General features: G+C 35.8%; 1 protein-coding gene across 2 annotated transcripts in view; it reads left to right on the forward strand.

Annotated features, from left to right (window-relative positions):
- The window catches only part of Dhx36 (DEAH-box helicase 36), a 37,487-nt gene that overhangs the window by 7,411 nt on the left and 7,227 nt on the right, over positions 1 to 22,849 (forward strand). For both annotated transcript variants that reach the window (XR_003836193.2, XM_021158337.3), the window contains exons 4-19: positions 868 to 906; positions 2,101 to 2,271; positions 3,442 to 3,521; positions 4,540 to 4,614; positions 5,084 to 5,250; positions 5,999 to 6,080; positions 9,413 to 9,553; positions 9,814 to 9,916; positions 10,244 to 10,331; positions 11,381 to 11,436; positions 13,398 to 13,462; positions 14,140 to 14,283; positions 17,562 to 17,679; positions 19,053 to 19,151; positions 20,626 to 20,799; positions 20,936 to 21,022. Coding sequence is in view for 1 of the 2 variants with exons in the window: in XM_021158337.3 (XP_021013996.1) it covers positions 868 to 906; positions 2,101 to 2,271; positions 3,442 to 3,521; positions 4,540 to 4,614; positions 5,084 to 5,250; positions 5,999 to 6,080; positions 9,413 to 9,553; positions 9,814 to 9,916; positions 10,244 to 10,331; positions 11,381 to 11,436; positions 13,398 to 13,462; positions 14,140 to 14,283; positions 17,562 to 17,679; positions 19,053 to 19,151; positions 20,626 to 20,799; positions 20,936 to 21,022 (1,689 nt within the window). In the remaining variant the exon portion in view is untranslated. The remainder of the gene's footprint in view (positions 1 to 867; positions 907 to 2,100; positions 2,272 to 3,441; positions 3,522 to 4,539; positions 4,615 to 5,083; positions 5,251 to 5,998; positions 6,081 to 9,412; positions 9,554 to 9,813; positions 9,917 to 10,243; positions 10,332 to 11,380; positions 11,437 to 13,397; positions 13,463 to 14,139; positions 14,284 to 17,561; positions 17,680 to 19,052; positions 19,152 to 20,625; positions 20,800 to 20,935; positions 21,023 to 22,849) is intronic.

Genomic DNA, 22,849 nt, shown 5'->3' on the forward strand with positions numbered 1-22,849 from the left:
TTAACATTTTTTGATATTATGAAATAATTTAAAAGTCATAAAAGAAATTTGTATGAAGGCTCACTTTAATTCATCACAATGACTGTCTTGTTTGTGTTACTGGGGGAAAAAAACCAAAAACCTTACCATAAGTGTGGTAATAATATCCTGGATTAGCTAGAATTGTTCTTAATTTTTATTCTGAATATTAGTTTTTAAATTAAGAGTTATTTTTGTTTTTTAATAAGAAAGATGTTCAAACTATCTCATGTTCTATGCTGCTGAAGATTTTATCTAATTAGTATAAATTCTAGTACTACTTAGTATATGGGTATAGAGTTCCAGAATTATTTCTAAAATTCACAAGAAGTTGTTAACATCAGTCAAATAATTTGCTCTTTTTGTTATTCTGTTTGTTATCTGCCAAGCTGTATATCTGACAAAAAGCTATCTGTGTCAAAAATTATTGCTTGTATATAAAAATGATTATCAGTGAGATCTGTGGCAAACCTGATGAAGTTATACCGGCTTTGGTGCCCAGAAATTTACAGTCCTGAAATGAAGTACTAAATTTCTTCTTTAAGTTAAAGGCACTTGCCCAGAAATCATCATTGGCTCTGTTCTGGTGCCTGTTGCATTAGGAAATGGTTTATGGGTGAGTAGGGAAAAGAATGACATAGAAGTAGTCTGTGGTGACCACACAGAATAGAAGTAGGAGTAGGTGGGCAGCGTTTTCCTTCTAACCTTGAAGAATGTACTTCTGGTCCTGTAATTCTGGTTAAGTCATGGTATTTCACAAATGCACTATAAAAGAGGAAAATACTCTTGCTCTATTATATTTAGATAAGATATGTTTATTCTGAGAATGATTTTTTATTTTAATTTCAGCGTTTCAGAAAAAAGCTGCCTTCATATGGAATGCAGAAGGTAAAACATTCTTTCTACTGTTTAATTTGATTTGCACAAAAGTTAACTACATTTTTAAAAAAAGAAAAAAAAAACCTTCATTGACAAGAAATACAACTTGGTGAGCCTTCTTCCATAGAGAAGTTAACTGCATGCTTTGGTGCTCTTGAAAGGTAAAAAAGAACCAAAAAAAAAAAAAAATTATGAAGTAGTTTTCTAGTTTTTTGTTCAAAATCTTTGGAGTTTAAAAAGTAGAATATTCATATGTATATCTGGAAGATTATGTTGCTCTTCATGCAAAACCAAGCTCTTGAGTTACAATTGAGGTACTGCCAAGAATAGTGTTATAATGGACTGGTTGAATTTCATCACACAGGCTTGCAAACAAGAACATAGTTCTTTCTCTGGCTCTGCCCTTCCAGTCCAATTTATTTATTTTTTCTTCTTTGATTTTCATAGCACTTATTACCACTTGCCATCTCTGTCTGCTCCCCTTCTAGTCCAACATAAACTCTTGAGGTCAGAGTCTGTGCCTGCCATTGTACTGGCATCCAGAACCCGTTGAGTGAATGAGTTATGGTCCACTTCTGAACATAGTCCCTTCGTGTATCTGTGGGGATTTGTTCTGGGCCCTTTGAAATATAGGACTGCAGAATAAACCTGCATCCCCTCAGATGTTCAAGTACTTTATATGAAATGGTATCTTATTTTCCTATAAGCTACATGTGTTCTTCTATATAATTTAAGTCATCTCTTGATGATTTAATGTCTCTAATAATATGTGTAAATGCTATATAATTATGCACTGTATTGTTAAGGAAATTTTGACACGTTCAGTGTAGTTATAATTGCTTCTTCAAAAGCTTTAGTTCTGCAAATGCAGAAGCCATGGGTTTTGAGGAACAAACGTTTACCAGCTGTGTTGTTTAAACTGGAAACTTGTTCTCATGATACACGTTGCTAGAATAGATAGTTATAATTTAAATATAAGTTTTATATTAAAATATATAACATTCTTGAAGTAACGTGATGGTTTTATTTAAGTAGCAAATTGTTAGTATGAAGAATATTAGTGTGTATCGAAAATGTTAAAATAGTTATTTCCTCTAAGAGTTACCTAGATACCTGATTTACTTTTCTGAATAGAATCTTAAATACTTTTTCAGACTTGAGTCAATATGTGCTGTTCTTCACTCGTGTTCTCTTTTGAACTAGGAGCTGGTAAATCTAATCAATAACCATCAGGTGACAGTAATAAGTGGTGAAACTGGTTGTGGCAAAACCACTCAGGTTACGCAGTTCATCTTGGATAACTACATCGAAAGAGGAAAAGGGTCTGCCTGCAGAATAGTGTGTACTCAGCCAAGAAGAATTAGTGCCATTTCAGTAAGTAGGCTCTAACTTGTGAACATTCTTTGCCCTTTGAGTAACTTTAATTGAGCGTAACTGGTTTTTAAGGTTTGCAGTGATTCTTTATTAGGCTTTAGATTTGTCCCTATGAGAGCAAGTGCTTAATTGGCAAATATTTGATAATAAATACAAAAAAAGGCAAATATTTGATAATAAATACAAAAAAAGTAGAGATTTCTCTTGAATACTTGCAAACTCAAGTTAAAGTAATTCCAGTACAAATCTAAAAAAATGAAAGTCAACAAATGTTTATAGAATTGATTCACAGTCTTCTCCATGCAATGCTTTAACTTCTGCCACTAGGCTTACTCCTTCAGTGCCTTCAGTGTCTGAGTACATGGGTACATGAATACTAGTGACAATGGGAAGCTGTAGTTTCCATTTGAAGCTGTATTTCTATAGGCGGTGAGGTTTTTTTTTTTTTTAAAGCATTCTTTTCTGCATGTATGCCTCCATGCTAGAAGAGAGCATCAGATCTCATTATAGATGATTATGGGCCACGATGTGGTTGCAGGTAATTGAACTCAGGACCTCTGGAAGAGCAGCCAGTACAAAGTGAGTTTTAATGAAGCTCTTCTGAGGAAGCTTAGGCTGAGTGATTTAGCATAGATAATGTCAGTCCAGAATTGCAGAAGTGATACAAGTTAGCAATGATTATAATTAAATTTCATTTCCCATTTTGTATTTGATAGCCATTAGTTTTGAAAACAACTGACCAAAGACTAGGAGTTATCAGTCTCTATTACAAATAAAAAAGAACAATAAATAGAGTAAATTAGAAATTATCAATATGTACTTATTTTCAAATTATAGTTTTTGTTTGGACTATCGTCTCCCAACTATTGTAGACGAGTAAAACAGAAAATAGTTAATGAGAGAATCTCATAAAAGATGTTTGAAAATAGTAATACCATGAGAGCTTGGACTTGAGGGTCTTTATAAAGATAAATGAGAAATAAGCAAAAGAAGCTGGTAGTGTGTCATGCTCAGAGCACCACGGTTTCAGGTATCTCAGACTTTAGTATCTCTAGTTTCTAAACTCATCTGAAGGGCAACTACTTTTTTAACAGCCCCAGATTTTCATGACAGTTAAGTACATTTATCTACAGGAATTTGCTTTTTAATACAACTGTGTTTTATTTAAAGGTTGCTGAGAGAGTGGCCACAGAAAGGGCAGAGTCTTGTGGCAATGGTAATAGTACTGGATACCAGATTCGTCTCCAAAGGTAAACAGTGTTCATTTCAGGTCATTCATCGTATATACATAGATGTTAGTGCAGCTTTGAATCAGATTTTCGTCCTCCTCTTTTATGTTGGTTCTTATTAACATTGATATATACTTTACATGTATTAAATTATATTTATTTGTATGTGCACATGTGTGTATATACTACAGAAGGAGGGAGGTGGGGGGATGAATAAGGGGACAAATTGCAGGAGTCAGTTCTCTTTACCACATGATTCTTGGGGATTAAACTAGGTTCATAGGCTTGACGCTAGTCAGGCATCTCAGCATACCCTTGCATAAGTTTTTGAAAGACAAGCCAGCAGGGCTTATTGAGAAGTAAAGAATAGTCCCCTGCATGGATTGGCTACAAAATGAGTTCCCCTAGAATTATTTTTTAAAGCAGTTTTAATATTAGTTGGCATGTTACCATAACTTCATCTTTGAATCAAATAGGTACCATTTTTAAAAATGTGCTTTTAACAGTAAGGAAGATTAGAAATAATATTTTAGTAGCATTAGTAGATCCATTTAGTGGATCATTATTTCTGTCAAATGAACTGCTGTCTTGTACATTTTGATACTACTTAATCTACCCTTTGATAGACATTATTAATATTTGCATCATTAGCCATTATAAACCTTTTTTTGTTTGTTTGTTTTGGGGGGTCGTTCAAGACAGGCTTCATTATCAATCTTTAATAAACTTCTTTGATCCTTGATCCTTTCCTGGAGTTCAAGTTGCTTGATCCATTTAAAGGAGCAGAATTAGAATTCTGTTTACCAAACCAGAAGTTTAGGCCCATAAATTCATTCAGTCTTTGAATGTTAAAGGTTATACATGTCAAAAGAAATAATCTTAGTATCAAAGTAATCTTAAGGCTAGTATTTTCTATTATTGTGGTAAATGGTTTTATAAATAAAAATTACTTAGAAAGATTTCTTATCAAACTTCTTTGGAACTCAACTTTTTAAGAAAACTACACCAAGAATCAATAAATTGTGTCTTATATTCACAGTCGGTTGCCAAGGAAACAAGGTTCTATCTTATACTGCACAACAGGAATCATTCTTCAGTGGCTCCAGTCAGACTCGTGAGTATGTTTCAGTGAAGAGATAAAATACTAGCAATGAACTGAGTAGGGTAGCTTATGTTTGCAACCCCAGCACTTGAGAGATGAAGGTAGGTGGGATCAGGAACCCAGTCCAGCCCTGTCTACATGAGACTCTTCCTCCTCATCCCCCACAGTTATAGAAACAAGCGCTACATAGATATCCAAACACGCAATTTTTTGTTTGTTTGATTGGTTGGTTTTGTTTTCTATTTTTTTGTTTTGTTTTGTTTTTCTTTCTTTTTTTTTTCCGGAGACAGGTTTCCCTCTGTAGACCATCAGGCTGACATTGAACTCAGAGTTCTGCCTACCTCTGCCTCCTGAGTGCTGGGATTAAAAACATGTGCCACCACTGTCCAGCCAAAGATGTAACTATTAAACAGGACTGTGTTGTTAATAATGGTTGTTTTCAATTTTATACTAAAATGTAAATTTCACACTTGTCTTCTAGACGTTTGTCCAGTGTTAGTCATATTGTACTTGATGAAATTCATGAAAGGAATCTACAGTCGGATGTTTTAATGACTGTTATTAAAGATCTTCTCCATTTTCGATCTGATCTCAAAGTAATATTGATGAGTGCAACTTTGAATGCTGAGAAATTTTCAGAATATTTTGGTGAGTAAAGTTTGGTATGTTAGAAGAGGTATCAAAAGCCAAAAAGTTTAACTTTAAAACAAAAACATCTGCATAATACTAGGTATAATAAAATTGAATGTTTACTAATTTATTATATCTTACCTCTGTATTCTAGTTTCCTAGATGACTGAGCCTGCTTTTTAAGTGGTAGTAGCATCACTTCTCTCCCAATAACCCGTTTCTTGGTGCTGTCAGACAAAGAGCTGACATCAATGAATCAAACCTCAGGACTGAATTGTTCTACCCTTTTTTACGTACACAATGAGTCTTCTGTAGCATTGATGTACTGTTACAGGCTAAGCTGACAGTTTGCTAATGATAACATCTGTGTCCACTTAGTCCAGGTAGTAGTTAGCTGTCTCTATTCACCATTTCTGTAACAGCTTGCCTATAGATATAGCTTCAGTTTTGCACATGAGGATGCAGCCTCTGAACTGTTAAAATAACTTATCTGAGGATGTGTAATTAACAGGGGTGAACATTACATCATTAACAGAGATTCTGAAATTAGATTAGAATACTTGGAAATGTAAATTCTGTAGAATTTTTCCTCAGTGTCTTTCCTCCCAATAGTTATAGAAATATTTGGAGGGAAAGACAGAAGTCAGATAGAGAAGTAGTGTGGAACTGTTTCTTAGGTTATGTATTTTGCTGGCTTACAGTGTATTGAATTTTAATTTTGAATGTTGTCTATAAAGTCATGGGTCTATCTTGTCTTCCATTTTAGGTAACTGTCCAATGATACATATACCCGGGTTTACTTTTCCAGTTGTGGAATATCTTTTGGAAGATATCATTGAAAAAATAAGGTAAACAATAGGCAGCAAAATCAGTTAAAAAGCTCTAATGTATTGTCTTCTCATGATACATTTATCTTTATAGCTCACCATTGGTCATAAATCCATTTATTATGGGGCTCTAAACATTAACTAGGAGCATTTCCATAGAGAGTGAAGAGTTTTCAAGCTAAAATCATTATCTTATGTGTGATTTCTGCCAGTTTTCCCCCCACCAGCACAAATAGAATGTTTTTGCCAAATAATTAATGCTTAATAATAGTCGTCTACCTAGATTTCTGGATTGTAAATTTAAAAGGGTAGTCTTTACCAAGTGGTACATCCAATGACTTACTTCCTGTGCTTATGCCACATTTTGTAGCTACTCCCTGACACACACAGCTTCTCTGAGCTGTAGGTATATCCTGTACGTCTTCTCATTCTTCTGTACGAGTGGTTCTGACCATCAGCTCTATTGGAAGGGCTCTTGGTCTGGATAATAGGCTACTTGGTACTTTCTCTTCACAAATCTCATCATGTGAACTTCTCTTCCCTAAGTGAGATCCCTGCATATGAAACTTTGCTAAAAAATAGTTTGAGTAGGTTGTGTACCACAGTGCCTCAGCCAGTGCACTTTTTATTGCCTCTCAGCACTGGCTGAGAACCAGTACCTGCCTCTAGCTGCCAGCAGCATCCTCTAGCAAGTGGAACAAAATTGTATCTGTTCATTAGTGGCAAAAGGTTAGGAAAGCCCCTAACAGGCCCCTGATGCTTAGTCATCCCAAAGCCCTTCAGCATCCAGCTTCACATTTCTTTGTGATGTATCCTATAGTTTATCAAATGTGCTATTCCTAATAGCACAAACTGAAAATACAATTAAATATGCTGATACCACAACACAATTGCTGTCTTTCCCTCCAAATATTTCTATAACTATTGGGAGGAAAGACACTGAGGAAAAATTCTACAGAATTTACATTTCCAAGTATTCTAATCTAATTTCAGAATCTCTGTTAATGATGTAATGTTCACCCCTGTTAATTACACATCCTCAGATAAGTTATTTTAACAGTTCAGAGGCTACATCCTCATGTGCAAAACTGAAGCTATATCTATAGGCAAGCTGTTACAGAAATGGTGAATAGAGACAGCTAACTACTACCTGGACTAAGTGGACACTGATGTTACCTGGACACAGTTAAGGCTCTTTCTTCATGTCTTTCTATATGTGTACATGCTTTTTCTTTCAGGTTCCCTGAGACACCTTCTTTGTAATTTCCTCCCATCTCCCACTTTTTGTATTATAAGACTTGTTGACACTATCATGATTGTAGTGTATCTTTGTCTCTTGCACAAGACTTTTTAAGTTTTTAAAGTTAAGGATTTTGACTTACTCATTTTGGTTACTTGTACATTATAGTGCCTAGACTACAATGATTGAATGAATAACTTAATATGTGCAGAAACATTTGTAGCATTTTTGAAGACTTTATTATTTAAAATTAAAATTGATATCAGAAAGAATCTACAATTTATTTTACATGGGGAGAAGTCAGCTGAATTTTGGTGAGATGTCTGCTTAACAATACATTAAAATCTTTTACTTCACGTGGAGCTACCTTGTGAGCATTTTAGAAAAAGGAAAGACTTGGTATATGTATACCTTTAAATTTGTCTTGATAAGGGGTAAAGCTGTTACATAAAGTTTGGGTACGTGAGTGAGTGAAAAATGAGATGCCATGTCATGAGGAGATTTGAAATGAGTGCAGCCATGAAAGTTGGCAGCAAGGAGAGGGGAGTGTATTTCAGAGAGAAAGGGACTTCTAAAAGAGGTAGTACACAGAGGTCTTGGTTTTATAGTCTGGCCATAAACTTTTATGCACTTTACTCCTCTTTGAGCTGTTCTCTCTTCTTTTTATCATGCTATACTTACAGTTCCTCTGTAAGAGATTATACACAACAGCTTGGTATGTGATGGTAAATGATGGAGTATCAGCAGTCTACATTTCATAATGATTGCCTCCTTAAATTTGCAGGAACTGTTAGAAAGGGGTCTGATGCAAAAGAAAGTGTCACCCTCCAGCTTCAGGAGTAGGGAGAGTGCAGGAGGATGATCTTTTGGGTAGAGATTTTTTTTTTTTGTCAAAGATAACTCCTTCCTTGAGAAGGCAGCAGCACAGCAGGAAGTAGGAGGACAGAAACACTGGCTAGATGACTAGTAGGACCGAACATGGAGAGTTGTGACTGAGTGGCTGAGAAGTAGGTGAAGGATACTTCTGAGTGTTTGAAGTCACTGGGAAGGAACGAGCTTTGTACTTACACTTCTAATTGTATCTCAGTCAGTCTCACATTGCTGAACCTCAGGTTGGTGCCTTTATATGTATTAAAGGCTTAGGGAGACCCTGGCCAATGGTACCAAATAGGAAAGATGATTTCCACATTTTGGTGTTTGCTATATACCAGGCACTTTATCACTTTTTTTTTTTAAAGATTCTCATGCTAATAATAGGTTAAGAGTATGAACTGCACAAATCTAATTAAAGCCTGGAAGATCAATGCCTTCGGCAAGACCACAACTAGTCAGTGCCAGAGCAGGGAGAGGCATCGTTTCCATCTGACTCCACTCATCCTCCTCATTCCATCTGAACGTTGTCCTCTGAACCCTATGGGGGGTCAAGACTATCTTCAGCTTTCCTTTGCCCTTTCTTACCCTCTGCCTTTCAAGAGCTCATAGTGCAAGTGAATAATTCCTGGACACGTAGACTTCCCTTGTCTCTAACGTCCGCTATCGCACTATGGAGTCACTGTAGCACTAGGCAGAACACATACAACTTAAATGCTAATCCCAGATCTCCCCTAACCTGTAACTGTGACAGCAGAACCGTGCAGTTGCTAGCATGGATCTGATACTTGTGGAGTTATTCATTTAAATCCTTGGAATTCAGGAATTACTTTATATGCTTCACAGGGGATTCTTATATATAATTTGGTTTGGAAAATCTTTCAAAGTTTATTAAGCAGTCATTAAGTCTTATTGGACCTTCTATTAACTAAAAACTTTTATTTTGGAGCAAACTTAAAATTGAAGCTAAAAGTCAACTGAGAAATCATTTTCCGTTGAGATTATTAAGATGGCATATAGTCTTATGGTCTTCAGGAGGGAATACTTTTTATCCTAAATGAGAAGTTTCAGGTATTAACAATTAACACCTTAAATTAATATTTTGAGCAACATTCTCTAAAAAATATAGTGAAAATATTCTTTAGAATCTGGTTTCAAGTAATCAGTGTAAAAAAACTCAGGCATACTTAAAAGCCATAATGTTTCAAATGTGGGGAAATGTATAATAATCTTTTTATTTTAGATATGTTCCAGAACAAAAAGAACATAGATCCCAGTTCAAGAGGGGTTTCATGCAGGGTCATGTAAATAGACAAGAAAAAGAAGAAAAAGAGGCCATCTATAAGGAACGCTGGCCAGCGTATATAAAGGAACTGCGGACAAGGTAAGTCTATTTGAGGTATGCACACAGTGGCTGAAGCAAGTAGCATTCTTCTGATAAGAGTGTACTTGAGCGGAGCGAATCTCATTCTACTTATGCTGCTGTGCTGACTTACCTGCTGTTTATTGTCCCAGAATCTTAATTGTCTCTTCTCTGTAGATGTTTGTTCATATGCAGACTGACTTAACTTTAAGGCTTACATTTGCGTAACCCATGGAAAACATACCATGCATTTCATGACTTTCTGTGTCATTTTGGTGTAGATACTCTGCAAGTACCGTAGATGTTTTGCAAATGATGGATGATGATAAAGTTGATCTGAATTTGATTGCTGCCCTTATTCGATACATTGTTTTGGAAGAAGAGGTTAGTTTTTTAGTTTTTCTTCAAGTAATTTTAAATTTTATTATGCATCAAACAAAGCAATAAAAAACTCATTTTCCTAAATGCTTTTTAAAAAGTGGACTAGAAGAAAATCTCAAAATTACATTTAGGCATTTAGCCTATTTAAAGAAAAGATTAAACAAATATCTCTAAATTGTAGGTCTGTGTTTTTTTAAAAGTTTGGGTATTCACTTAAATAGTAACTACAATTCAAAGCTACTCTAATTTTAACGAGGATTTAAGTGTGCATGGAATTGTTAGTGTGGTTATTGATGTGATTTTCTTAACTGTAATTTCCTGCTTATATAGGATGGTGCAATATTGGTCTTTCTACCAGGCTGGGACAATATCAGTACTTTGCATGATCTCTTGATGTCACAAGTGATGTTTAAATCAGGTATTGCATAAATGTCTTAAACTATATGATACCAAGACTGACTTTAGAATTCATGTAGTCTGTGGAGTCCTCTCCTCTCCCCTTTTCTGATTTGAAGAAGTTGTTACTTATGTGGCTTCATCAGTATAGGATTTTGTTCACTTAAGTCCATTTCGCTTTTTTCTTTAAGAAATTGAATGTTTTCTAAAAGCTCTGAGCTATAAGATGGGATGTATATTGTGAAACTTCTCAGTTTTATGAAAGTATCATTTTACCGCTTCTTTAAACTTGCCTAACAAAATTGAACTTTAAAGTTAAAATATTGGTATTTAGGGGCTTTCAATCTTTCCCCCCTCTCATAGGAGGTTTTATTAATGGTAAGGATGAAGTTAATGGCCTTTTATGAATGTGATTTTTGATAGACAACTCCCACCATAGAGAATTTTAAGAATTTGGACAGGGGCTGGAGATGAGGCTCAGTGATTACTGCTCTTCCTGAGGATCTGAGTTCAAGTCACACCACTCCTCATTCTATCTGAATGTTGTCCTCTGAACCCTGGGGTGGGGGGTGGGGGGGGTCAAAGACTAGCTTCAGCTTTCCTTTGCCTTTTCTTACCCTCTGCCTTTCAAGAGCTCATAGTGCAAGTGAATAATTCCTGGACGTGAACTTCCTTTGTCTCTAACGTCCACTATACCACTATGGAGTCACTATAGCACTAGGCAGAACACATAGGCAGTTCTTATAACTCCAGTTTAGTCTTCTGACCGTCACAGGCTCCCTTACACATAGCATATAGACACAGAAACACACACATATATTAATAGAAAAAATGGTTTTAATCTTGAAAAGAATTAGTAAGCAAATGTTTATCGATATAAAATAGATCAACAAAGTAAAATGTCAATGGGTCACATTAGAGCACTCAGAACAATTGTAGTAAAACTTGGTTTTACTGTATGTAGAAGTATAAGTTAAAAACTATGTGATTTAGCAGCTGAATTTATTATTCCATACATGTGCCATATATGTTTTATGGGGCTTTAATTTAATTTAATTTTTTAAATTTCAGATAAGTTTCTCATTATACCTTTACATTCACTGATGCCTACCGTCAACCAGACACAGGTATGTTGTTAAATTTGTTTTCTGTCTTTCAGATTGAGACAAATTTTACATTTAAGATTGTAAGAGCCAAAGGAATGGAAAGCTTGATGTGAGTTCTCATCTAGAAATGTCAGAGAAACAACACGTATGAAATGTCATCAACATGGCTTTTTTAAAAATTAAAGTGTAATTATATTGTTTTACCCCCTTCCCTATTCTCCCTCCAACTCTCCCTATGCACCGCTCCTTACTCTTTCCAGTTCGTGTTCTCCAGTTCTTTAATGATGCGGTTAGTGGGATGTGTGTACGCACACATGCATACATTCTTAAACGTACAAATATTTCCTCATGAGTCTGTAAAATGTTGCTTAAATATATGTAATTATTAGGGCTTGTCACCTGGCATTGTTTAACCAAATGGTATGCTTTGCCCAAAGAAAGACTATTTCTCCTCATCTCAGCATTCCCTAAGTATTTCCCTGTATTTCACTGTCTAGGGTTGAGGCCTTGAAGGCTTTCCCTTTTCATTGTTAGCAGGTCCAATGATGAGGTCCTTGATCAGTTCTTTTGTAGGCAGCCATGTTGATGAGATTTCATCCGTGTTGCTTCTCTGACATTTCTAGGAGATGAGAACTCACATCAAGCTTTCCATTCCTTTGGCTCTTATAATCTTTCTGCCCAATCTTATGCTATGATTTCTGAGCCTTAGGTGCGGGAGTTGTGTTGTAGATATAAAAGTTGGGTTGCTAAGAACCTGGTGTTCGGGTTTTCATTAAATAGTCTATGCCTCTGAGAGGATTGACATCTCACATGGTAAAATTTCAGTTAAACTATACACATACACACATTTCCCTCACAGGCTTATTTAACTTTAAAGAAACTTTAAAATAGTGACCCATGTTAAAAATACTTTATAAAGAGCATTTCTTTGGAGAATGTAAAACCATAATTTACTAGCGGATTAATCTTGTTAGTGTTAAGAAAGTGTAGAGAAATGGTTTCTTCAGTAACTTGTTTAAGTTTCCTGAATCAAAGAAAAAGTTTATAAATACCACTAAAAAACTCAAGCTAGAAATTAGCTGTGACATAGTATATGCTGGTGTTTGAGATTTTGATTTATTATATTAGCATATTAACAGGAGATTTCCTATTTTATTAGTAATGTATTACAACTGTTTTGACATGTCAAATTCAGGATTTTATTAATGGGAATGATAATTTTTGATATAACACTATCTTCAGACCCTTTCCTTCCAGTCTTCTATTCTTTTTTTTTTTATAAGAAAATAGCTGTCTCCTTCAGTCTGTTTGCTGATTCTTTGATGGGGAGTCAGCCTGTTGATTAGATAAAAGTGTATCTAGTGTGGAGGTTCTTCCATCTTTGACACCCTAACCTAGTAGAGAACTCATACATTTATGAGAGAGTATGTGCCTACTACTTACTGATTGCTCTATTTTATAAATCAAGAATGGGTACTTCTTTTGGGTGTACGTATGCATTACAGCCAGTGGTGCTTAACTTCGATGGCATTGTTAGGTAGTGTTATTTGTAGGATTTGGCATTTGAAGAGGCTATGTTACTCCCATCTAATCTCAAGCTAGTCTACCATACTGCAGCACTTGACATCCATTCTGAGGGCAAGGTACCTGTCACATTGGTTCATAATTCTTTGTTGTTTGGCTTTGTAAATCTTGTCCACAGATTAAAGCTGTTTTCCTTTAATTTATGCTCACCAGCTTTTGTTAAAGATATGCTAAAAGTTCAAGTGACTTTGTTTGCCTCTTGTTTGTGATATACTTCTGATATCTGGGTTTGCCAAAGGAGGATTTCATCGAGTTGAAAATGTGTATGTTAATGATAGACCAGTGCACAAGACACATTATTAAAAAGCATAAATGCTAAAAATGATCACTATCTCAACAAATAACATTGTAAAAGTATGTCAGAAATTAATATATTCTTGATGTATTTATTCTTACAGGTATTTAAAAAAACTCCTCCCGGTGTTCGGAAAATAGTAATTGCTACCAACATTGCAGAGACTAGGTAAAAACTATTTTAAATATCAGCTATTGGTGATTACATAAATGTAGAGATCCATACATTATTAACATAGTTTAATCCTTATTCTCTGTAAAAGAACTTTGAAATCTCTCGTTAGTCAAGGATGGTAAACATACATTGTAGTTTTCTAAAGCTGTTCTACTGTGTTTAGTGCTCCTTTTCAAAGTAGTCAGTTAACAAGTTGTTTTTCAAAATTCCTCTAAAGAATCATGGGAATTGGTATGGTGTTACTCTTTGTTCTCCAGTATTATTGTTGTATAATTACATGCAGCCTTAAACATTTCTAATGCTCTACTGGAGATATTTATAGCTAAGTTGCTGAAACAACTTATTTTCTAGAAGCTGCTGTTACGGCATAGTTCCTTAGGGCTTCAGAGGTGGCCATAAAGCACTGGCTGTGATCAGATGGCGGTGGTCAGATAAGAATGTGGCATGTGATCGAATCATTTTACTACTATGATACAAAGGAACTCTGCCTATTGTCAGCTACTTGACTGATGTAAAATTGAAAAATGTGAGAAGAGTAGGCAAAGGCCTGAACTAATAAAATCCACTTCATCTGTTAAAGTATTTTAAATGAATTTTTAAAAATCTATAGAATTGGTATAATTTTATCCCTTGATATACTTTTTAATATTTTGTGTATCTTTTTCAAACAGCATCACCATAGATGATGTGGTTTATGTAATAGATGGAGGGAAAATTAAAGAAACACACTTTGACACACAGAACAACATCAGTACCATGTCTGCTGAGTGGGTTAGTAAAGCTAATGCCAAACAGAGGAAAGGGAGAGCTGGAAGGTAAGTCGGAAATGCTGTGCAGGGCCTTGAGAACATGCAAAAGAATACATGAGCAAATCTAGAAGTATTATTAGAAAAGGTATTTTGCATAATATATTGAACTCAACACTTCATCAGTTATTAGTATTTGATTTTTAGTTGCCATATAAAATGTATTTGTACCCTTTTTATACATTGATACAGTTATACTTCCTCCTAATTTTGTTCCTTTACTCAGATAGTTTCTCCCTCTTCCATGTAACATACGCTGTAGTCTGTTTCCCATGGCTCCTGCATGTAGATTCCTTTCTTCTCACTCATCATCTCTTACATTTCCTATAACTGTCTGTCTACCTATCTATTCACCATCTGTCAAGCAAGATTTCAGGTTGATTCTGCATGGGAGCGAACGTTTGCTCCTTATCTATTCATTAGTCTGATGGTGTATCGTGGCTCTTTGATGAAAGCAGCACTCCGTTGGCTATGCCAGTGCCTCTCTTGTGTGCTGACTTGGATTCCTTTGCATGTACACATTGCTCATGCAATGTGAGCTGCACGGTTGTCATGTGGTAGTTGTCTGCAGTTTTTTGAGAACCCTCCATATTGCTTTGCTTGATAAGTATGCCAGTTTCCATGCCCACCAGCAGTGTCCTAAGCCCTCCTTTCCCACATCTTGTTTATGGGTGTTAGCCATTATGAAGAGGAAAATGGAGCTCAGTGGAGTTTGAATTTGCTTTTTCCCATGCCTAACTAGTATAACAACACATTGTAAAATAAGATAGTAGTTTTAGTTGTACTTTTTAAGGAAATTATCTGTTGAATTTTTTAATTTTGTTTTTTTTGTTTGTTTATTTTTTGTTTTTGTTTTTGTTTTTTTTTTTTTTTTTTTTTTTTTTTTTTTTTTTTTTTTTTTTTTTTTTTTTGAGACAGGGTTTCTCTGTATCGCCTTGGCTGTCCCGGAACTCACTTTGTAGACCAGGCTGGCCTCGAACTCAGAAATCGGCCTGCCTCTGCCTCCCCAGTGCTGGGATTAAAGGCGTGCACCACCACGCCCGGCGAGTTTTTTAATTTTTATGAATCTTTTCTACAATGACCTAGTTCATAATTAAGCATTATTAGTTATATCACTTAGAGTTTTGCTTCCATGTCTGTTCTTAATAATACTTAATGATCTCTAACAACTTTGAGTATTAGCTCCTCTCCTCAATGCTTTATATACTTAATTCTCACTTCTCAGCGGAGATAGGCAGTTGCCTGTTTTTAGAATAAGGAAATTAAGTTATAAAGAAATTACATTCAGTTCAGTTTAGTTTCTAGAGCTTTGTACATACCAGAGACAGTTGAATTCAAACAGCCAACTCCACAGTCGGCGATTCTACTAACTGCCCTTATAAGCCATACTGATTCTCTCACCACTACTTCCCAGTAAAAACACAAGGGAATCATTTTCTCCATTGATATGGTAGTAAAATAAGAAATAAAAACATGTTTTAATGATAAGAACAGTATTTGTCTTGACCTTTACATATAGTTTTGCTTGTTGCTGCTTTTTGATGCATATCTACAGTATTTTATGTTAACGACAAAACAATGTCTAGTGTTGTTGAAGAATTTTTCCTTTACACACCCCTCCCCCCAACAAAACCAGCATCTAACACTAGTTTTCAGTTATTCCCAAAGAAATCTTCACCTCCAAGCTACAAGCCTGCCCCTGACACTTCACTTCCTAACAACCACCAATACAAGAAAGCAGAAATTAAATTTATGGTTTGGCTCCCAGCATCAGCCAGTTATATCAAAGGCCATAGTGGCCCTGAGATCAAATGTGTATATCTATATCCGTTTCTTGCCTCTATAAATACTTGTCTGAAACTGGGCTCCAGGTCCCCTCCGGTCTCCTGTGTCAGTCTGTGGTATGGCCCAAGCTCAGATTTGTAATAAAGAGACCCTGATGTGATTACATCAAAATCAACTCCTTGATTGTCTTTTGGGGTTTGCCAATGCTTCCTGACACAATATTATAGGTTAAAAAAAGTCACCAGTCTTACACACAGACTTATGTGAGGAAAGGAGAGCTAAAGGAAATGTTTTTGGTTGTTAGAGCATCTGTTTTAAATGTGTGCTCAATCTATATAGTTCGGGCTTGTTTGCTATAATGTTTATAGTTTGTCTCTGCTTAGTCTGATTTCAAGATAGTTTCTTATATTATGATATTGATACTTAACAAAGCCTGATTAGATTGATGCTTATTTTGGAAACCAGAAAACAAAACAAAACAGACAAACAAACAAAAAAACACTGTACTCTGTCTTCCCTTTGGGAAATACCATTAGTTTCTTTAGGTACTAGATAATGGTGAGTCTGTACACTAGAGAAATTTAGGTATTATATATTGAGCCTTTACAGACTTATGGCCAAATGTGTGTGTGTGTGTGTGTGTACACATATATATACATATATGTTTATACATATATATGTATGCATAGATACACACATATATACATATATATGTGTATATATGTATGTGCATATGTATATACGTGTGTATATGTATACATACATACATACATGTATATATATGTATACATATGTATGTATGTATACAAATATACACATATCTGAAAGTTTTAGATCTTTTATTGCTACAATGGCCAGAGTCTTGAAATATTACTCTGTTCAGAAATATATGACTTCTGTCATATCAGTTGTAGCACAAGGTTGCAAACATAAAATGATTTCCATTGTATTTCTTGTTATAACTCTAAGCCTGACCAAAATAAACATAGCAATTTTTAGTGAGGTCAGAGGAACTTCAGAAATAAGAACCAAATTGCGGATAGGAATATCCTTCATTGCTTTCTGGAGCTGCAGATGAGAGCTACCAAAAGACATACGAGTGAGTTTTATTGTTCGGTAACATAAAAGGACAGCTATAGTTCCGAGTAAAACATTATATACTTTATAAAGGCTAAAAGAGGTACTTGAAAGCTTACATAACAAGGATATGCAAATGGACTGATATAATTAATAAACATATATTCAAGTATATTATACTATACTTATAGTTACCAGTGTATTAAAAGAAATCAGAACTACAAAAACAAAATAAAATTTGGACATTCAGTTTAGGGTCTTTGCTAATAGATATGAGGGAATTGAGTTTCATAGACACGAAGTATAATTATGTGAGTGGTTTGTGAGAAATGGATACTGGGTGCTTTCCTTTCTGCTCTTCCTTTGGTGTTCTAAAAGTTGTGTTCTTGGTATTGTTTTTCTTTCTTTCTTTTTTTCTTTTTAAGAGTTCAGCCTGGTCATTGTTATCATCTGTATAATGGTCTTAGAGCAAGTCTTCTAGATGACTACCAACTACCAGAAATTTTGAGAACTCCTTTGGAAGAACTCTGTTTGCAAATAAAGGTATATTAGTTGGGAAAATTAGCAAATTACAGAGATTGTGGTATTATAGTTTTCACCCTTTTTAATAGAAAAAGAACTGTGTGAAACTTGTATTTGCTTGTGTGAGGAAACTACTTGAACTTCTTTCTTATGTATATCAAGTAGCTGTTACAGGAAATTCATTAAAGTAGCACCAACCTATGCTATACCCAGCTACTCTCTGCCTGTGGTCAGCGATTAATCAAGGTTCCCTTGCTGTGAATTCTGCTGACATTCCCAGCCATCACCCCTTGTAGCTTATTGTCACAAATCCCTTTAACCCAGTTAATCAAAACTTTTGAAGCTTATAAACAGATTTATATATCAATAATTTCTCAGTTCACAAGATGCCCACACAATAACTTCAGACCCAACTGATAATGATATAAATTGCCCACCTAGATAAGACATAGCTACCTGTGGCTATTTAAAGGTACATGGAATCTGGATTGTCCTGCTCTTCCTCCATCTTCCTTCCTTCCTTCCTTCCTTCCTTCCTTCCTTCCTTCCTTCCTTCCTTCCTTCCAGTCTTCTCTCTGTCTCCTTCTCTAAAACTCCTAGCTACGCCTCCCTTTTTCCTGTCCAATCATAGGCTTCCTGTTGCACTAACATTTAAATTAATTGGGGGAAACTCTGCTACAAGTAGTTGTTAATGTTAGAATCAGGGTGTCTATGTTTGGTTCCCACTTTCTACCTAGAAATTTTGATTTGCTTGATTGAGTAGATTGCTGTACAAAATTCCTAAACAGTGTTGGACATGTAACTGTAATGTCAGCTTCCCTTTCTAATTTTTGTGCTTCAGAGGATTGAACCATGGCTTTCTATTAGTCAGGCTGTCCACTGATGAAGTGCATTCTCCCCCTCTTTTATTTGGACTTCGACATGGTCTCATAATTACCTCCAGCTGACCTAGAACTGTTGATTCTCCTTCCTCGGCCTCCTGAGTAACTGGTATTATAGTCCTGGGCCACCAGATCTGGCTATCCTATTCTTATGTCCTCAAATATTCTATTCAAATTCATTCTCTCTCTCTCTCTCTGTCTCTCTCTCTGTCTCTCTCTCTGTCTCTCTCTGTCTCTCTGTCTCTCTCTCTGTCTCTCTCTCTCTCTGTCTCTCTCTGTCTCCCTCCCCGCCTCCGTGTGTGTGTGTGTGTGTGTGTGTGTGTGTGTGTGTGTATGTGTATGCTCATGCTCCACCAACCCTATTTCTAAGGTAATTAGTGATCAACCTGTTGAGAATTTTTTACTTTGATAATCTTTCTAGTTAGTAGATTTTTCTCTTAGAAAAGTGTAATGTAAGCTTTTGAATACATTTTTATGGTTTTTTGATCCATATAACTCTGTTTGTCTCCACAGATCTTGAGACTGGGTGGAATTGCTTATTTTCTGAGTAGATTAATGGATCCACCATCAAATGAGGCAGTAGTACTCTCCATAAAACACCTAATGGAACTGGTAACTGATTTTTTTTTTTTAAGTATGGCTTGGATTTAGCATGCTTAAACACTACTTAAGAGTTTTTATGACTCCAGAGCAGAGCACTTTCAGATTTGCTGTGACACTTTTCTTGTGTTTTTAAGATATACGTCTTCCTGGGAATTATTTATTACAGTTCTGGTTTCAAATTACATGAAATGTTGAACATTTTCTTTAGTGGTCTTCATATGTGTTTTGAAGTAGGTGGTGTAGTCTTTTCTTTCTGATTACCATAATGCTCTGCTGTCAGATCCACATAATTGTAACGGTACACGTTTGATGGAGGCAACCCTTACATTTTGAAAAAATCTGAACATATGTCTGCTCTGTGATGCTGTAAATCATCCTTGAACTATCATTCACTCTTGTATCTTGTTTGCATAGAACAAAATTTTCTGGTTTGTTAGTCCTTTATATTCCAGGAAATTCTGTAAGTGACTACATGATGACAGTCATTCATGTTGAAAGGTACAGGACTGCTTTAATTAATGTCCAGAGTAGTAAGAGAAGCACAAGAGATTAGAAGTGCTGTCTACTGTAGTGCTGATTTAAACTGATCAGTTAGAAATTCATTACCTTAGTTATTTTCACACATACTCTTTTCTTTTCTTTTTTTTTTTTTTTTTTTTTTTTTGGTTTTTCTAGACAGGGTTTCTCTGTATAGCCCTGACTGTCCTGGAACTCACTCTGTAGACCAGGCTGGCCTTAAACTCAGAAATTTGCCTGCCTCTGCCTCCCAAGTGCTGGGATTAAAGGTGTGTGCCACCACGTCCGGCCCACACATACTCTTTACAGCACCTCTCTACTGGACCATGTAGAGAAAAAGCATTTTTACTTATCTGTAAAGTCACGTTCGCTAGTGCAGGGTTGGAGGGTGCTGAAGACATGTTTCTTTCTATATGTCACCGGTTTGGAAATGATCCTGGTATATAATAATTCTTTAAATTTGGATTTTGTAGCATTGCAGTAGTCTTTTACTATAATACACTGCTTGAATTAACACTTATTTATTCGGTTGTGTCTTTATATTTCCCTGGTATCTTCAGGATGCTTTTCTAACTGCTCTCTTTTGAACTAGATTACATGGGGAATTGGGACAGACATCATTCCCACGTGTGCCCCTTATCTCTTTCTGCATCATAGCCTCTAATCTCGACTGTCAGGGACTGCATTTCACCCACTTGGTATCTTTCAAAACTGCTTTACCACTGGGAATTTCATCTCTGTCATAACATTTCCATGTTTTAGATTCATTGTGTTTGTATAAGTTAGCCTTTGCTGACATTAAACCTTTTTGTTTGTTTGTTGTTGAAGGTACTTAAAACAATAAACAATGCTTGAGGGACTTGGGCTTTAAGAGAGTGAATAGTGGCCTGTATGTTTACAGCTAACTACTTGAGCTTTCATGGAGTGTTTGCTGAGCCTACTGTAAGAGCAGACTTTTTCTTTTCAGAGTGCTTTGGATAAGCAAGAAGAATTAACACCTCTTGGTGTCCATTTAGCCCGACTGCCTGTTGAGCCACATATTGGAAAAATGATTCTCTTTGGAGCTTTGTTCTGCTGCTTAGATCCAGTTCTCACCATTGCTGCCAGTCTCAGCTTTAAAGATCCCTTCGTCATCCCATTGGTAAGAGAGACAGAAACGGGGATGTGCGCTTTTAATGCCAACCGTTTACTGTTCACATCTATGTTTTATTAGATTTTCAGTAAAATACCATCATTATTATATCAGAAAATTGTAAGCCACTACTGTTATTTTTTAGGGAAAAGAAAAGATTGCAGATGCAAGAAGAAAAGAACTGGCAAAGGAAACTAGAAGTGATCACCTGACAGTTGTGAATGCATTTGAGGTAAGAAAAACATCTTGTCCTGCTTTATGGAAGATTACTCCAGAGCATGTTGTAAAATACTTTTAAATGATCATATCCCAGGGATGAGTTACTGAGCATGGTTAAAATTTGGTGAAAATTTTATAAAAATGAACTGTTTTATACAAGTGTTCGTTTTTATCTTTTGGGAAAAGGCTTATATAAAAAGTAAGATGGCCACAGTTGACCACATTACCTTGTTTTAAGTATATGATGTTCCTTTGTGTCTTTGCCTTACCTTCATGATAGTCTGCCCATAAATACCTACTTTTCAATCAGTAATACAGCCAAAATTATATATACTCATACATATATTAGTATATGTATGTAAATACAACCTTGGTTCATATGTTACCTATGTGTATATGATGTTTAGGACTTACCATGTATTGCTCGGTTTTTTTGTCCAAATGGCCAATCTTACTGGAAAAAATGGAATATTGAAATCACCTGCTATTATTGAATTGATGTCTCTATTTTCAATTCTAGTAATATAGTTTAAGATTTAAAGTTATTATTAACGAATGTATATTGACTACAATCATTGTGTTGGTTTTCATGGTTGTGCTCTTGGTAGAACTTCCGTAGTTTCTCTTGGTGATGCTTATTTCTCTCCTTACTCCTCTTCTCAACCCAACAGATTGGTCCCTATATTTTCTTTAGGTTTGGTCTAGTCAGTATAATTTTTTTCGTAGGCTATTTATGTCGTGGAAAGTTTTTGCTCCTTTACCTATGATGATTATTTTGCAGGGAATATTAGTCTAGATTTGCTGTCTTAATCTTTTAGAACGGTATTGCTCCAGAACTCATTTAATTTCTCTTTCCCCGTTTCCTTTTTAAATTATAATTACTACTTTTTTTAGTTTTTCGAGACAGGGTTTCTCTGTATAGCCGTGGCTGTCGTGGAACTCACTTTGTAGACCATGCTGGCCTAGAACTCAGAAATCTGCCTGCCTCTGCCTCCTGAGTGCTGGGATTAAAGGTGTCGCCACCACGCCTGACTCTTAATTGCTACTTTTTAATCTTTTTTTTACAGTCCAATCATTATCCTCCTTTTGGTCTACCTTTGGTTGTTCCTCCATCCCATACCATCCCATACCATTCCCCACCCCTGTCTTCAAGAAGATGTCCTCACCTGCACCCATCCCACCAGACCTCCCCACTCCCTAGGGCCTCAAGTCTTTGGAGGGTTAGGTGCACATCTTTGACTGAGTCCAGACCAGGCAGTCCTCTGCTGATTATGTGTTGGGGACCTCATATCAGCTAGTGTATTCTGCCTGGTTGGTGGTTCAGTGTCTGAGAGCTCTCGAGGGTACAGGTTAGTTGAGACTGCTGGTCTTCCTTTGAAGTTGCCCTCCTCAGCCTCTTCCACGTTTTATATATATATATATATATATTTTTTTTTTAAAGCTTTATTTATTTTTGTTGGGGGAGTGTGTTGACAGTGAGGAAGTTTGTAAGAGTTCTATCTCCCCTTTCACAATATGAACATTAAGGGATCTAATTCTGTCAAGCTTGCATTCAAGAACTTACCTGCTGATTGTCTTGCTGACAGCCTTTCCTCCCCTTTTGCTTATTCTAGTTAAGAAACCATGCTTTTAAAGTTGAAAATCTAATGCATTGAAATTTATTTACTAATATTGTTTTTTAATGAATACTTGATATTTTGGTGGAAAGATTTTGTGTAAAATATACAGTATGTCAGTAGCAGTGCTAGGAACTGGGATCATAAAGAGCTTCATGTTTTTGTCATGAGTTTCAAAGTTCTTTGACATTTTTGCAGAAAAAATAGGACATTAGTAAAGATAT

The sequence above is a fragment of the Mus caroli genome, unplaced genomic scaffold, assembly GCF_978045245.1.
Source record: "Mus caroli unplaced genomic scaffold, Mus_caroli_1 scaffold_3, whole genome shotgun sequence".
Taxonomy (NCBI): domain Eukaryota; kingdom Metazoa; phylum Chordata; class Mammalia; order Rodentia; family Muridae; genus Mus; species Mus caroli.